This window comes from Gadus morhua, chromosome 2 (assembly GCF_902167405.1).
Source record: "Gadus morhua chromosome 2, gadMor3.0, whole genome shotgun sequence".
NCBI classification, from domain to species: domain Eukaryota; kingdom Metazoa; phylum Chordata; class Actinopteri; order Gadiformes; family Gadidae; genus Gadus; species Gadus morhua.
In genome coordinates this window covers 23,316,865-23,332,937 of record NC_044049.1, presented here as the reverse complement: position 1 = coordinate 23,332,937, position 16,073 = coordinate 23,316,865, and the positions used below count along the sequence as shown (strand labels likewise).

General features: G+C 45.9%; 1 protein-coding gene across 2 annotated transcripts; it reads right to left on the bottom strand.

The window, feature by feature from the left end:
• Position 1: 1 nt before the first annotated feature.
• LOC115561307 (transmembrane protein 184B) lies at positions 2-15,974 on the bottom strand. 2 transcript variants are annotated; one of them, XM_030381264.1, is made up of 10 exons: positions 15,529-15,974; positions 12,973-13,206; positions 9,146-9,311; positions 7,692-7,782; positions 7,211-7,286; positions 6,917-7,008; positions 5,770-5,939; positions 5,238-5,432; positions 4,176-4,202; positions 2-2,652 (listed from the first exon to the last, which is right to left on the bottom strand). In XM_030381264.1, exons 2-10 carry the CDS (start codon positions 13,204-13,206, stop codon positions 2,423-2,425), a joined length of 1,281 nt encoding a protein of 426 aa, XP_030237124.1. In that variant the 5' UTR covers positions 15,529-15,974; the 3' UTR covers positions 2-2,422. The 2 variants fall into 2 exon arrangements, with proteins under 2 accessions (XP_030237124.1, XP_030237132.1); XM_030381272.1 differs by lacking the exon at positions 4,176-4,202 and having other exon boundaries at positions 15,529-15,971.
• Between the last annotated feature and the right edge of the window lie 99 nt (positions 15,975-16,073).

The window sequence follows — 16,073 nt, the reverse complement described above, 5'->3', positions numbered from 1 at the left end:
AACCCATCCACATGTTTAATTAATTATACAACTAAAATTGTTATAACTTTCCTATATTTTATTTGCTTTCACACACAGTGATATACTAATGTACAAATTAAAAGAAAGACTTAAGAATTGTGAAAGACAACAAAAGCACTAAGCCAACACTAAAATCACCATCATACATTTTGAACAGAGTTAAATTAAGAGGTATTTACAATATCTTATTTCTGGTATAATATATTCAGCTTTTTAATTAAAATATACCCTTTTGAATACACAGTATCAAAAGCCTAATTTCATCGCTTCTTCAATGAGCTTAAGATGGATGCTGAGTCCAGGGAATTAACACAACTAAGGCATTCATTTCACTGTCTTAAACATAACAACCAATGGATCGAAGCTCAAAGCGTGTGTGTGTGTGTGCTCAACCAAAGAGCAGATAGTCTCGCTGTAACGATAAGTGATTTACAAAAACAACGTCATTAATCGGAGCGACTATAAGATTAACCACACGACGGTTGGCGGTGAACTTTAAAAATGGCTGACAGAGGTAGCTCAGCAGCCTGCCAGAAGAGGTCGCCAAGCCTCATTGGCTGACGTAGATTCTCTATCCCTGGCAAACATCAGTAGTCACAAAGAGAAAGCTTTGCTCTAATTAAATTGAAAGCACTTTGTCATTTGGTCGACTATTGTGTTATCGATTCTGCATTTTTGACACAAAACGTGAAGGCGAAAACTAAAAGTCAGAGTAGCTGGTGCTGGATCCCCTAAAAGAATGGTCCTCGGTCCCCATGCTGAGTGGTCTAGGTAACTTGACATTAAGGCCCAATCCCATTTCTACCCCTTACGCCTTCCCCTTACCCCTCCCCCTTACCTCTTCAAAACAAGGGGGAGGGGTAAGGGGAAGGGGTAAAGGGTAGAAATGGGATTGGGCCTAAGGGTCACAAGGTTCCCTGACCCAGGCTTAGGGTCCCTATAAACCCTGACTCAGGCTTAGGGGTCTAGGATACTTTAACCCAGGCTCCGGGTCGCTAGGTATCCTCAGCCAGGCACCGGGGGGGGGGAACCGGGGAGCTTCAGAAGCCAACATCAATAGGAATACAAAAGGGAAATCAGTAACGTAAAATACAACTGCTTAATGCCTACCCCCCCTCCCCCGCCCCACACCACGACGAAGAGCGGGAAAACAGACCAACCTCCTGCTCCACTCGCCCATAGAAACACACAGCATAATATTACACACAAACAGTGGAAGGACTCTCCCTATCGCTGGAATATAGAGTTTCCCAACTGGCTTCTTTTTTTTCCCAAGTCATATCATTTAGGTCATAGAAAACATTAAAAAAGAATGAACTAAGACTTAAAATTAATATGTATATATTAAAATACAGTACAGCAATATTTAGTGTCAATAAATGCCATAAATGTCTTCAGCATTTCCCACATATATCTGTTGACCATTGACTTAAGGCAGACGTTCTGTTAAGACCAAAACCACCTGTTTTTTTGGGCCATTTTTAGCAATACCAGAATATTTAAAGCTAGGATATGCAATTTGATTTTCAGAAGCATTTTTTGTATTATTGTTTGAATCATGTTTACATCCCGACAATCAATAAATCAAATGCTCGGACAAAAAAGGTACGAGATCTGATATCTGTTTCTGGCCTGTCCAATCAGTTGATTCGGTCTGAATGAACTGATTGGAAGGCTTGTCTGTCTATCTACTTATACCCCAGCTGTGATCAGACTACACCACCGGCCTGATGACTGGTACCTGATGGGGCTCTGACTCTAGGGGCAGAGCTAACATTCATAAAATAAGCCGTAACGCCTCATATATCTATGTATCTATTATACATCAGGATCGGTTTGATTAGAAGTGTAGAATATCGGTTATTGTTGGCATTTGCCTGGGTTTGAATAAACTTGGCATACGTGTCTTTCTATGCAACGTGCAACTCATCAAGTTGACCTGAAGTAAATTACAGCAAGATGTATATTATTCACTGATTGCTCTCCTGATGACGCTAATTCTGTCAGAATTTTGGTTTCCGAAATATCCTCGAACACTTCGGAATCTGACAGAACTTTTTGTGAAACATGGTTGATCCGTTTGGAATATGTCGGAACTGTTCCAAAATATGTCGGGGAACTGTTCGGACCGGTCCCCCGAAATTGACTTAAAAACATCGGCAAAAACACGCAAAAGCTTCCCGGTCAAACCGAGACGGATTGGCTTGTTGTCACGCAAGGAAAAGTCACTGACTTGGAAAACCAGCATGTGAGTGTGTGTGTGTGTGTTTGTGAAACTTCTTCTGTATATCCGTGCTTTGTATGTGTTATGTGTGTATGCACGTGTGTGTTTACGTGTTTCGTGTGTTACAGGTTTTGTGTGTGTGTTTGTTTGTTTGTTTTCCTTTAGGGTGCGTTCGCCTCAGAACTCGTCGTCGGAGCTCAGCAGCAGGGTCTTCTCGTTGTCGGCCCGGGCGCTGACGTTGCTATGGCTACGGGAGAGGGACGGCCCCCCCGTCTGCTCCAGTGTGGACTGCTGTGTGTACTGCTGGTAGGCCGGGGAGAAGTTGTGGATGGCGTCCTGCACCATGTCCCCCGGGTTCATGGTCTCCTTCAGGCTGCTGGAGATGCTCTTCATGGGGGCGCAGCGACCTGCAGGGGGGGGGGGGGGTAGTTAGTCAACATGAAGGCAAAGGAGTGTCAGAGGGATGTCAACACACCAGCACACACCAGGTCCCGCTTCAATTCACCCCTATGCCCTATTCAGGTAGTTCAGGTGGTCAAATGGGGGTATGTGTACCCCATGGGGTACTTTGGAGTTCTGCAGGGGGTACTCAGGCACATGCATCTAACTAAATTGTGAGTATTTGCACCCCTTTAATGTTAATGTTTACACTGCCAAATAAAACAAAATTATTTATGTTTTATTTTATTTTGTGTCGGTTAAGGAGCTATTCTAGTAGGGCTGGGTAAAAACATCGATTCATCATTGCACTGCAATTTATTTGTTCTCGATTCAATTTCGATTCAGAATTTTTTGGAAATCGAATATTTCCATAAAAAAAAAAAGAGAAAACGAAGCAACTGAGTCATTGTAATCTAGAAGCGAGTATGCATAATGTACATGCCCTTTTACATTTGTCCATGTTATGATTATAACTTTTATGCTGCAAGTTTAGCTCGGGAACAATACTATACAATGGTGTATTCCATTTGTGCTAGTTAAAGCACAATGAAATGGTTAATTCAATTTGAAATGGTTAATTCTAAATTAACCATTTCAAATTCTAAATAATTCTAAATGGATCAATATCAAATTGAATCGAATCGTTATCGAATCTATTCAAGACCTAAAGAATCGAATTTAATTGAATTGTGAGGTACCTGGCAATACCCAGCCCTATATTCTATTACACTACTCTGGTACACCAGTAGAAAATGTTTGACAACCACAGCCCTATACAGTCTAGGTCACAACGTCACAACTTGAGTTAAGTCTGATATTATGTTGTTCCATAATAAGTATATTTAAGTCCTGAATCTAGGACTTAACTCTTTCAGGGCATTTTAATAAGATGGTAGGCAAGACATCAATAGCAGTTTACAGGAGACATGGTAGTGAAGTACTGGTCTGCTGACATCCCAGGGGGAGGGGGGGAGGGAGGGAGGGAGACGGCTTTATGAACCGAGCAGGGTGGAGAGGTGAGAGAATGATGACGGTGAGAAGAACGGACTGAATGATGTTCACGCAGGCGATGTCAAAACTCCATCCTGTGTCGGCAAACCATTTCGTAGCAAAATAATATATGAAGTTCGCCGGCGGTTATGGATTTAAAATCATATTCACGTCACGGATGGAAGATAAGTTCCTTCTCAGGCAAATGACGAAGCCATACCCTTTAACGAGCCCCCATTCTACCACAAGGTGTGGTGTTGATTAGCCACGACAAGCCGTTTCAGAATCAACCCATTAGTGACATCACAAGTGTAATGGCTTGTCATGAAAAGGCTAATCAATATCACAGCAGGTGGTAAAAACAGATGCACTATAAAACAGCCAAACAGACACAAGACAGGTACAAGACGAATAAGTGAAGGAAGAGGGTCGCAGTGCCATTAGCAGCACTATTACCCGCTACGCTAATAGCGGCATTAGCAGCTAGCAGAAAACCTACCGTACTGTCCATAGTTAGGGAAGGAACCTGAGAGTGCAGCACAGAGGGGGAGCAGAAACACAGAACAGAGGAGTCAGACAGAGAGAGAGAGAGAGAGAGAGAGAGAGAGAGAGAGAGAGAGAGAGAGAGAGAGAGAGAGAGAGAGAGAGAGAGAGAGAGAGAGAGAGAGAGAGAGAGAGAGAGAGAGAGAGAGAGAGAGAGAGAGAGAGAGAGAGAGAGAGAGAGACAAAACAGAGAGAGTGCGCGACAGGAAGAGAGAGACAGAGATGGATAGAGGGGGAGGAGGGAAAGAGGACATGGCAGAGACAACAGAGGAGAGTAACGATGATGAAGAGAACTGACAGAGAGCTAGTGTAAAGAGGGACTGCAGGTAGAGCAGTTAACCAGTTCGTAAGAAAGACACACAGTCTCTGTGTGTGTGTGTGTGTGTGTGTGTGTGTGTGTGTGTGTGTGTGTGTGTGTGTGTGTGTGTGTGTGTGTGTGTGTGTGTTTACAGAAGAAAACAAACATATAAACTAGAGCTGTCAGTTAAACGCGTTATTAACGGCATTAACGCAACCCAAATTTAACGGCGTTAAATTTTTTATCGCACGATTAACGCAATTATTTTATAAAAAAGAAAAAAAAAAAACTTTTTTTTTTTTTTTTTTCTTTGGCTCAAAACAAAGAAGCAGTAGCCTGACTGCTATGTTCAAATGACATTTGTTCAAAGCAGTCGTTTAATTGCACTATAGGCTCTTTTTTTGTATCGTCCTGTTTTGATCAGTGTATATGCCAATGTTGTTATCAATAAAAAATCATTTGCACAAGGCAAGCCGATGCACTTCACCATGTTAATAAGAGAATTAAAATGAGAAGAATTATGGGACAAAAAAATCAAGGGATATTTAGCATAGAAAAATAATTTACGATTAATCGCGATTAATTAGAGTTAACTATGACATTAATGCGATTAATCACGATTAAATATTTTAATCGCTTGACAGCTCTAATATAAACATATGACAAATTTTTTTAGGTGGGACTAGGTGAGGTCAGGTGACACTAGGTGAGGCTCTGTACCGTAGGCGTCCAGCCTCTTGTCCATGTACACCTTGTAGGTGAAGGCGTGGCGCAGTGCCACCGAGGCGAAGAACATCTCGATGCAGATGATGAAGTTCTGGTAACCGGCGGCGACCGTTCCCTCGCCCACCGACACCTCGGCCGAGCTGATCTGAGGGATGGCCCCGCACTTCTCCAGGATGGCCAGCAGCATGCCTAGAGGGGGGGGGGGGGGGGGAGAAAGAAAGAAAGAAAGAAAGAAAGAAAGAAAGAAAGAAAGAAGAAAGAAAGAAAGAAAGAAAGAAAGAAAGAAAGAAAGAGAGAGAAAGAGAGAGAGAGAGCGCGAGCAAGCGCGAGAGAGAGCGAGAGCGAGAGAGATTCAGTGTAAGGTCTCCATTTTGGAGTTTGTGTTTGGAAGAATAACTTAATGTATGAATTTGGAGGTGCATTGTGTGCGTTTGGTGGGTGTATTTACTAGAGGTAGTGAGACTATGTATGATCCATGTGTACATGAACCCAGTGAAGGTGCCTGAGAGAGGTGCCAGGCTCTCACCCTGCCAGAAGGAGAGGAAGATGACCGACTTGACCATGAAGAACTTGAGCATGGGGTTGTACGGCACCAGGAGGTCGCGCGCCGCGAAGTAGAACAGGAACAGGGCGTACAGCGACAGGCTCACCGAGATGTTGTACACGATGGTGATGTACAGGTAACCGCTGGCAACACTGGGGGAGGAGGGGAGAGGGTAAGTGGCTCTACACGGAATGAATCTGGTCAAGCCTTAGAGTCGGTCTGAATGGACGGACTACATTTACATTTAGGGAGTTTAGGAATATAAAAAACAATATATGGCTGTCAGTACAGTACAGATGTTCATAGAACCAAGTGCCAAGCACTAGGTTAACCCGTTCCCCGTATACAACAAAGGTAGCTAAGATAAGATGCTACACAATGCTAGGTACAATTTTTGTGTGCCAGGACGTACAACGAACATCAAGTGCATGACTGCTACAACAACTACCACTACAAAGGCATGAACTATTGGATCATCTTAATTACATGTTTGATTTCACAAGGTGTGGTTGCAACAAACATAAACAGATGTCTAGAAGGAGCTAGCTAGGGTTTACTCTATTCCTGAGTTTTGTTAAAGGCGATTCTCGAAGGGAACGACCTCAAAGAATTGCATGTCATGCACTTAATGGTCAGAGTGAGTCAATACAGGAGCTTCTGAGGAGTGTTTGGTCAGCAGAGAGAGAGGGACCAGCCACAGACTGAACACTGAGTGAATACTCAGACTGTAACCAATGCCAAGATTATGGCATTGGTTCATGAAATAACAAGTACACAGATGTGCTTTATCAATTCAAGATGGGAAATGTGTGTGAAAAGACCAATATAGTAAAAAAAAAACACTAGTAGAAAAACATGTCATTTTAAAAGGTAAAAATGTTTCTAATGAAAGAAATATAATTTTGGTAATCATGTCAACAGTGCCAAACAAAGATCGGAACTCAAAAGTGTATTATTAAGATGATGATGATGGTGTGCCGGTGAAGTTCTATGAATTCACTCCTGCTCCTCCAGCAGTAGAGGCTAATGGGTCAGAACCGTTGCCACGGCAACGGTTCTGACCCATGAGCCGCTACTGCTCGAGAAGCAGGTGTTCTTTACTAAACGAGGTGTCCGTTCCGGTACGTACTTGAAGTCCCCGTCCCGGTACTTCCCGAAGGCCTGCAGGACGACGGTGATCACGGCCATCAGGGGCTTCACCACGCAGAACTGCAGCGTGGCCTGCAGGGGGCGACAGAGAGCGGCGGTGGAAAGAAGAAAGTCAGGGGGGGAGAACGCTTACATGGCGTCAAACTCGACCAATGAGCCTGAAAACACTCAGAGCAGAGCTTTCACCATCGGAGAGGAGCTAGTGCTGCGTTGAACCGGTGGACCGGGCTCAGATGTGAGCAGGTGGAGCATCGAAACAGAGATACGCGCGCACCTGTTTGCAGAAGCGCAGGAAGCCGATGGAGTAGGTCCGCCCCCACAGACAGCAGGTCCCGTACACACAGCTGGACCTGGGGAGCACAGAGTCTTAGTACGGCACAGCTCAAGGGGGGAGGGAGGGGGGCACCACCACACACTTAAACTAAATAACAGACATTTACATTTCTTTCATGACCCGTCGTCATGAAAGACCCGACGTCTTTCATGACGAGAAAGTGGCAAGGTTCGTGTCTGTTATTTTGTTAAATGCAGCCATCGTTGTTATTATAAAGTCAGCTCAAAGCAGTGAGTAAAACAGTTAACGAGTCTGAAGCAGAGATAAAGTGTTAAAAACAGTCAACGAGTTTAAAGCAGTGATGGAGTGTAAAGGGTTTACAGTGGCGTGAACAACAGTTGATTTGAGTTCATTTATTGCAGAGCGAGTCATGTAAACTGGAGCAGGAAGTTAAATGAAGAGGTCAAAGGGTCAGACTGACTCGATGGGTTTCCCGCGGATCTCGGCCATGATGGCGCTCTCTCCGCCGAGGTACTCGTAGCACAGGCTGAGGAAGTTGTAGATGACGAATGCTGGGGACACAGAGCGAGTGAGGAGACAGTTTGACACAGAGTCGTAGTAAATCAGGCTGTAGAGTCATATCTAAAGCCTTACTTGCAATGATGAACTCATGGATTGATTGATTCACACCATGACTCGATTTAACAGTAGATATGAATCTAAAGACTGATAGATATTAGATATTGAACTTTAGATTAATATCTAAAGTCTTCCCTTTCTTTCGCATCATATATGTTTCGACCAATCATGTCTTTGGGGGCGGGGATATGTAGAGCTTGATCTGCTATTAATACAAGACAAACTCAGCCAGCAGTAAACTGTAAAAAAGTGACTATTGACCACTTCCTCCCCGCAATAGGAAACTAGGTCGTGTTTGGTTCCAGCCAAGAATCTGTGCCCCAGAAGTTGTTTAAAGATTTAGTTTAAACCGGAATCAGAGCCAAACTTGAGTCATCGTGTGATTAAACCAAACCATGAGTTCATCATCGCATGCATCACTGGGAATCTAACCCCCAACGTGCACTAGATAATGCCATGCCCCATGAGCCATGCCACACATAAGACAAGTGGTTACGTAAGAGACAGTATATTATTAATTAGCGTGATCAACATCCAGCATTCCCACGCGATATTAATAACTGAACACAACAGTTTTACTAAAACATAGCTAATGAAAGGTTCAGTATCTCAGCCTACAGGTTTCATCTCAAGGTGCACAAAACCCAACACCCAACTTTATAAAGCCGGCCAACGATAGAAAGTGTGTGATTCTGCCTGAGAGTATTGAGCGTGTGAACAACTGAAACATCAACAACAACTGAACAGCCTTCTCTCTAAGAACCTATGCACGTTGTGTCAGCACAGAGTCAGGGAAAGTTCACAGACCAAAAAATCATCACAAGTATTTTACAAACTGTGTTTCCACAAACACAGAGTGCTTCCTCTGATGTTTATATTCACGTCGGGCGTGCTTACACTGAACGCCCTGAGGAAGGATCGGCAGAAGGAAGTCATGTTAACAAATTTTATCGTTTACGGATGTTTGAGTGAAGCCAGGAGAGAAGGTGGATTGATACCCCCAGACCGATACTGGTCTCAGATGCTTTAAATGGGATGATACCATGCCACCAGGTGTGAGTGTGATTAGCCATTAGTCTAGTGACATCTGTAGCGGGCGTGTCCACCTAGATATATACTGGATAGATCCGTCCACATTGGACTATAGCAAACGTTGCTTATCTATCCTTCATACATATAAGTTGACACGCCCACTTATGATGTGGGCGTGGTTTAAAAAGGGCTTGTAACGGCTGATCACACTCACACCTGGTGGCGTGGTACCGCCCCTTTAAGAAGGTTCCCAGCGCTCCTTACCCTCGTAGCAGTCGCGCACCGTGTCGAAGTACACGTAGTACTCCTCGTTGGTGAAGAAGAGGAGGCTGAGCCAGGAGTCGAAGGCATAGATCGGCACGATGAAGAGGATGCGCACGATGTGGCGCTGCTCGTTGGGCGAGCTGTAGTACCGCAGGTGCATGTAGATCTGGGGGGGGGGGGGGTAAAGAAAGAGAGAGAGAGCGAGAGAGAGCGAGAGAGAGCCTCTTTTATTCTACTGTATGCAGCCTGTGACTTCAGCTTGTCTATTATAAAGGGACAATTAGGGGACTGAAAGGATTTTAGGAGACAGAGAAGGATTCTAGGAGAAAAGGTGATAATGGGAGACAAAGAGTGGACAGAAAAGGAGTCTAGCACACATAGAATCTGGAATAATAAGACAAATATAAAGTCTATTAATCCCCGTTCTCTGCATTGAACCATCCAACACTCCAGGTAATCAGCAAGGGAAGAGTGTCCCAGCACAGGGAGGAGATGGGGAGACCAATCACACACACTCTGTGTGTGTGTGTGTGTGTGTGTGTGTGTGTGTGTGTGTGTGTGTGTGTGTGTGTGTGTGTGTGTGTGTGTGTGTGTGTGTGTGTGTGTGTGTGTGTGTGTGTACTGCAGGTACAGATGCACACACAACAATCTAGAGCTGCTGCAGGTTCACACACACACACACACACACCGAGTTGGAGATTTTCTTACGTTTACCCTGGTCAGTTGAAGTGCATGGTGCTGCGTTGTCATAACAACAGCACTTGAGATTGTGGTTAACCCTGCCTTATCAACTGAGAGGCCAAATCATGGGCTGACACACACAACTACGGAGGTGTCTGTGTGTGTGTGTCAGTGTGACCCTTGAGGTTCAGTCGATCTCTATTTCACCTCATGTACAAAGTCACGGATCAGCTTTCAAAACAAACACACACACACGCAACCACACACCGCAAAGTGTGTGAATGTAACCTCACAGGGAGGGTTAGTTGCTAGGCAACACCAGGCCGCCTCTCCCCACCCATCTCCATGTGATATGATGGCAGCACCTGTTGCCACGGCGACGCAGGGCTCATCCTTGGGCTTCTTTTATTTGTGACACACACACACACACTCTAATAACACTCATAAACACACACAATAGTGGAAGCTCAGAGACGCAGCTCAGCTGAGCGTTCTTACATAACAGTCAACACACAAAGGTGATGGAGGAACGATGTAAACGAAACTAAACACTAAACACACTAAATCACGTTTTTCCTGACGAGAAGGCAAATCAATTCCAATAATCGGTGGTGAACTGAACAAGATAAAGAGCCTTTGTTTTATGAAGAATCAACCCTTTAGTGCAGTCTTTGGTTGGGTTTGGTTTTTAGAGAGGCTGGAAGGGGAGGGTTAACACTGTGACGCCGGGATTCCACCGGACGCGTTCCGGCTGCGGCACTGCTGCGCCGCGGAACCGCTGCAACTTCTGCCCTGCGTGCATTTCCACCGGGCGCGTTACGGCAGAGCGCTGCCTTGCGAGCCAGCCGTATTCACGCGAGATCACGCAATACTCCTAAACCTAATGTACTCACCTTCCACTCCCAAAACTACTGCAATTAAATGCCACGCTTTGTCCTTCCGGCCATTGTCCTTTTAAAAAGGATGATTTGGTACATAAATGACTTCATGTTGCTGAACTTCGACAATGCCGAATTGCCGACCCTCTGAGACCCTTTGATTGATTGACTGCTGACCTGGTGCCACCGGTCATGACGTAATAATGTTGATGTGAAGTTGTGATAGGCTACAAGAGCTGAGTATTGTGTTTTATTTAGAAAATTGACCGGATGCTCTATGGCTTTTACTTTTTCACTTCCTGCGCGGCTCGATCTGCTCTGTGGAAATTGACGCGGTTCAGCAACGGCTCACGTCAAAAATATAAATGCTACGGAATGATAGCGCTGCGGCGAGCCGCTCCTGGGACGCTGCTGAGATGTTCCGCAGCCGCGCCCGGTGGAAATGGTTTCATTGACCAGAGTGGAACCTATCTGCTGCGGTGACCGCGGCCAATCGGGCCGTGTGAGTGTGTGTGGAGGATGGCTGGTTGAAGCAGCCTCACCTGGCCCAGTCTGATTGGACTCTGGGGCTGGGTGAGGCTGCACACCTGTTGCACATTGAGTAATCAGTGTGCAAAGGTTCAGCCAGCCATCACTGCACCGTGCACACACTCAGAAAAAAGTTTTCCTCAATGGCTTTATGGCCATGTATCATTAACTACAAACTTTACCATCAAATGTCCTCAACACTATCACTCATTAAAAGTTAGCAAAATAAGGCCACGTTTATACGTAGCAGGGTATTTATAGAAACGAATATTTCCCCCCCTCCGCTTTCAAAAATAACATTGTGCACACAACATCGTTTTCAAAAAAGTTGTCGTTTACATCAAAACGCATAAATACGCCGTCGAGCACCATTATAACTATGCCAAACCTATGGGCGGCAGTTTAGGGAGAAGGATAAAGCCATGCAAGCCAATCAGAATCAACAACAACGAATAACACGAGCGTCTTCCTGTAAGAAACAAACTGTAAACATAGGGCGCTCATATGACGTGAAGCATTGCCTGGCGCATAATGTGACGCTTCAGAACCTAAAACCCTGTTTCTCCCCGTTGACACGACAACACATAACCGGCGTTTTCAGAAATCTCCACTTTGGCCGGAGTTTTTAGAAATGATCGTTTTCTGTGATAAAAACAGCGTTTTCGTGTAAATGAGAGGCCAAACCGCTTGGAAATATCTGCGTTTTCCCTTCGTGTAAACGGGGCCTAAGTAAAATAAAAGTCTCCATGGTGGAGTGCGGCATATAACAGGGACATTGCTACAGACATTAAGCATGAGAGGCCGCAGGTTAAGGTAATCAACGCATGTGGGACTATATATCCCTGATAAAGGGTGAGATTAAAGTCAAACTAACAAATGAGCTTGAGCTGAGAGACCAATGTTAAACGGATAGATATTAAAAGACAGATGTTAAACTCATGTTACCAGGAGAGTTTGGGGTCTTAATCATTTTCTGGTCCCAGGTTTTAATTTAGGTGTTAAACTAATGTTACCTGCTGATTTGGTCTTAAACTAATATTGGTGACAAGTGAGTTTGAGGTTTTAAACTAACGTAACCAGTTGAGTGACGTTACCTGGTGACAGGTGAGTTTCAGGTGTAACCTGGTGACAGGTGAGTGACGTTACCGGGTGACGGGTGAGTTTGAGGTGTTACCTGGTAAAAGGTGAGTCTGAGGTGTAACCTGGTGACAGCTAGCCTGACTAACGCCAGACCTCATCTCAATCTACATTGAGAAGAGGTCTGGGAACCACACATTCATTTTCTCGTATTTTAGGCGTGGTTTACGATTGCCCGGAGCCGTTTAATGGGCGCTACAAATGTCTACCATATGAGTCTGTACGTAGCTCATAGCCAATCGTATCAATTATACCAGATGACGTATGCAGAGCGACAGAAATTCGATGAGGAAGAAGACAATGAGTGTGTCGCATAGACGTCTTCATCGTCTTGCCGTCCCTCCCCGTTCTGTGAATGGTTCCCTATCTCAGGCGATCTCGGATCCATGGAATCCAGGCTGCCTAGCAGCGCGAAATGAAATCGCGCGCAAGGCAGCATGGGTATAGCCAGGCTAGGTGACAGCTGAGTCTGAGGTGTTAGTGTCCGTTGCCTGATGGCAGGTGAGTCTGAGGTGTTACCTGGTGGCAGGTGAGTCTGAGGTGTCACCTGGTGACAGGTGAGTCTGAGGTGTCACCTGGTGGCAGGTGAGTCTGAGGTGTTACCTGGTGACAGGTGAGTAGCAGGGCGGTCCACACGAATACGCCGGAGATGGTCTGGGCCGTGGAGGTCATGAGGAAGATCGGGTCGGTGGGCATCACCAAGAGGGTCTCAGGGACGGGAGAGGAGATGGGACCCCCCAGGGTGGCCATGGTGGGGGCCCCGGGAACCGGTCCCACTGGAGGACCACGGCTCGATTGGCCGGTCAGGGCCATGTCTCGCCGCCAGAGACGACTCATCTGTGGGGAAGAAAGACAGAAAGAGGAGCGTTCAGTATTCGGAGACCTTTAGGATCCACCATGGTGGCTGTCCATCATGGCACCCAATGCACTCCTATCCATCCCTGGAAGAAGGGGTCCCTCTTACTGCGTCCCTTCTCAAGGTTTGCACTGTTAATGAGGGAGGTCTTCCTCGCCCTTTGGGGGGCTAGGGTTAGGGGGTGGCTAATTTGTCGGGCCCTTGAAGTCGGACCGTAACTGCAAGGGCCATAGAAATAAACCTGACCCCAAAATACCGGAAAAAAACTGACATTACGAACCATCATTGAAATGGATCAAATGTAGCACTAATCACAATATGTTTATTGACACGCGCGCGCGCGCGTGTGTGTGTGTGTGTTTCCTTTCAGACTGTAACTGATAATACATGATAATGTGTCGTGAACTGTTGCGGTTCTTTATTTGGCCACCATCGTACATTTTATGAGGCGTGGGATTTTTCTCTGAAAACTATCTAGCTTCAGTAGCCTAGAGTAGAAGGCCGATCAGCTGCTTTGTGGTTTGTTTTCAAATCCCAAAGGACAAATGAGGGCAGCTGCAACAACTGCAGGAAATGGAGACGTCACATCAAAGATGGAGAAAATATAGAGAACACAGGAATAGGAGCAGAAAGAGCTGCTGACCCAAATTCTGCTCCTCTATTTTTGGTTGAAGAATACTGTTAAAGAAAGAGTAGGAGGACAATACGGTTGAGAAGGAGAAAGGGAGGAGAGCCTTGAGGACGAGACAGACGCGAGGAGGAGGAGAGCATGAGGAGATCACGGAGGAGGAGAGGTAAGAGAATAGAGAGAGGAGATCAGGGAGAAGGCGAGAGGAGAGAACAGGACCAGGAGAAAGGAGGGGATGATGACCGAAGAGAGCAGGCGGGGAAGAAGTTAATGAGTAGCAGTAGAAAAGCTTAGCAAGAGGAGAGGGAGTAGGAGAGCAGGAGGAGCCAAGAAAAACCTGACAGGGTACAGCCACCGCTGCCACCTCCTCCACCCACCATTACCACCACCAGGCTTGCGTGGGACCCAAGGCCTGAAGCATCCCTGCTGCTAACCATCTTCCTCTATGTAACAGATCCTATCTCAGAGAGCCATGGCACCCAGTCAGAATATACATGCTGACATTTGATGTAAACAAGCAAGATCACACACACACACCTCACTCAGCCACTATCTCCGTCTTCCTCTTCGTCAAATCATTCAGAGTGAAAACAACATCCCCTGCCCGTCTCGCTGTCCTCTACATAAAGATGACACACACCCTGCACATGCTCAGCCATGACTCACTGCTTCCGGAAGCTGATTGGCTCCTTGGCGATGGCGCACCACTAAACACATCTTGGGGAACATTGGCTGACATGAACACAGGTTGATTCAGGAACGAGATAAAGGCAACACTGAAGACAGGTGATTAAACACTTTCTCTGAAGAAAACCATGGCTGACCGTGAATCAACAGGAAACGCAGAGCTAATGCATATCAACTTATAGATAGATGATTATACAATATCCACTCTAATGCATTATACCTTATGGATGGGATTTTAATATGTCCACTAATGCATTACTCATCTAAACATAAGACCTAGGATATTGATGCTACTACAGCTAGGCTGAAACCACATGTACTGCTGAATCAGGGTCTGAAACGCCATTCATTTCACTGAAGTAAAGCAGCTCGAGTTCTCAAACATATGCTGCTCCATTTAGCCGAGAGATAGCTCATACAGAACACACAAACATATTGTATAACAATATAATAACATAATGACGATAGATCAATGGCAAAAAGATCGTTCCACATGCCATTGTAAATCGGGTCAAGAAGGGAGAAGGGGGAGATGAGACGAGGGGTAGAGAAGATTGGCAGATTGGGCTGATCGCCGCTGTTGACAACGGCGATCTAAACATCCATTGTGCGGTGACCCGTCTCCTCCCCACAGCAGCTGTCCTCCAGCGGCTGCAGGCGTGAGATGCCCTCACACAAAGAACCAGACACACGGGCCAATGGTTCATCATGAAACCCCAGCCAACGGCCCTATCTGATGATCCACCCGATCGCAGATACAGGCAGCTTGACTAGCGTTATTTCCCCTATAAACATCTCCCAATGATGAGCAAGAGTTCTACATCAGCCCTGCATGCCACCTGCGACCATTCGCTTATTGTGTGTGTGTGTGTGTGTGTGTGTGTGTGTGTGTGTGTGTCGCAACAACATGCGTGATTCAAATTGAGAATACACCACAATAGCCTGTTATTGTGAGGACATGGTTATATGGTATACTGGGTTGTCTTACCTGCTGTGTGGAGGCTGGGTCTGAAGAGGCTTCAGAGGATGGAGCATCAACCGGTCTGATGGGCGGACTGCACAACTCCCAAGTGAGGATTCAGACCAGACACACGCAGGAGGTCCGCAGGCTACACCCCAGTTACAAACAGCATGTTTTCCTCCACCTTCTTCTTCGAGGTGTTGTTAATGCGGTTCTCCCCCGTGCTAACGAGGCTAACGTTAGCTCCCGTGTCGGAGGGGCCACTTGCGGCTATAATGTAGTGGTCAAAAAGCTCAACAATGAACTGGACTCGATAACATGTGCACAATTCATCTACGTATCACTTCGGTTTTGTAGGAATAAATGTAAATCTGGAGATAAATCACGCGCAGTTCCCATCCGTGCCCCGCCAGGTACCGTTATCAACACACCGCAGAGGGGGACTCTCCGCTCTCTTCCGCGCATGCGCACAACGGGGGTCTGAACTCTGAAATTGGGTCTTTTTAATAATTACGTCACTGAGCCGCCAGCTGGAGGACTTCGTTGTGTGCGTTGCGCCCACTCTCTCCTTC

Excerpts from the sequence above, each read along its gene's own strand:
- LOC115561307 (XM_030381264.1), bottom strand. The coding sequence starts at position 13,206 with ATGAGTCGTCTCTGGCGGCGAGACATGGCCCTGACCGGCCAATCGAGC. Across the intron at positions 5,433-5,769 it reads CTTCCTCTCCTTCTGGCAGG|GCATGCTGCTGGCCATCCTG; the intron begins GTGAGAGCCTGG and ends CCCCCCCTCTAG. Across the intron at positions 2,653-4,175 it reads CCCTAACTATGGACAGTACG|GTCGCTGCGCCCCCATGAAG; the intron begins GTAGGTTTTCTG and ends CCCCCCCTGCAG.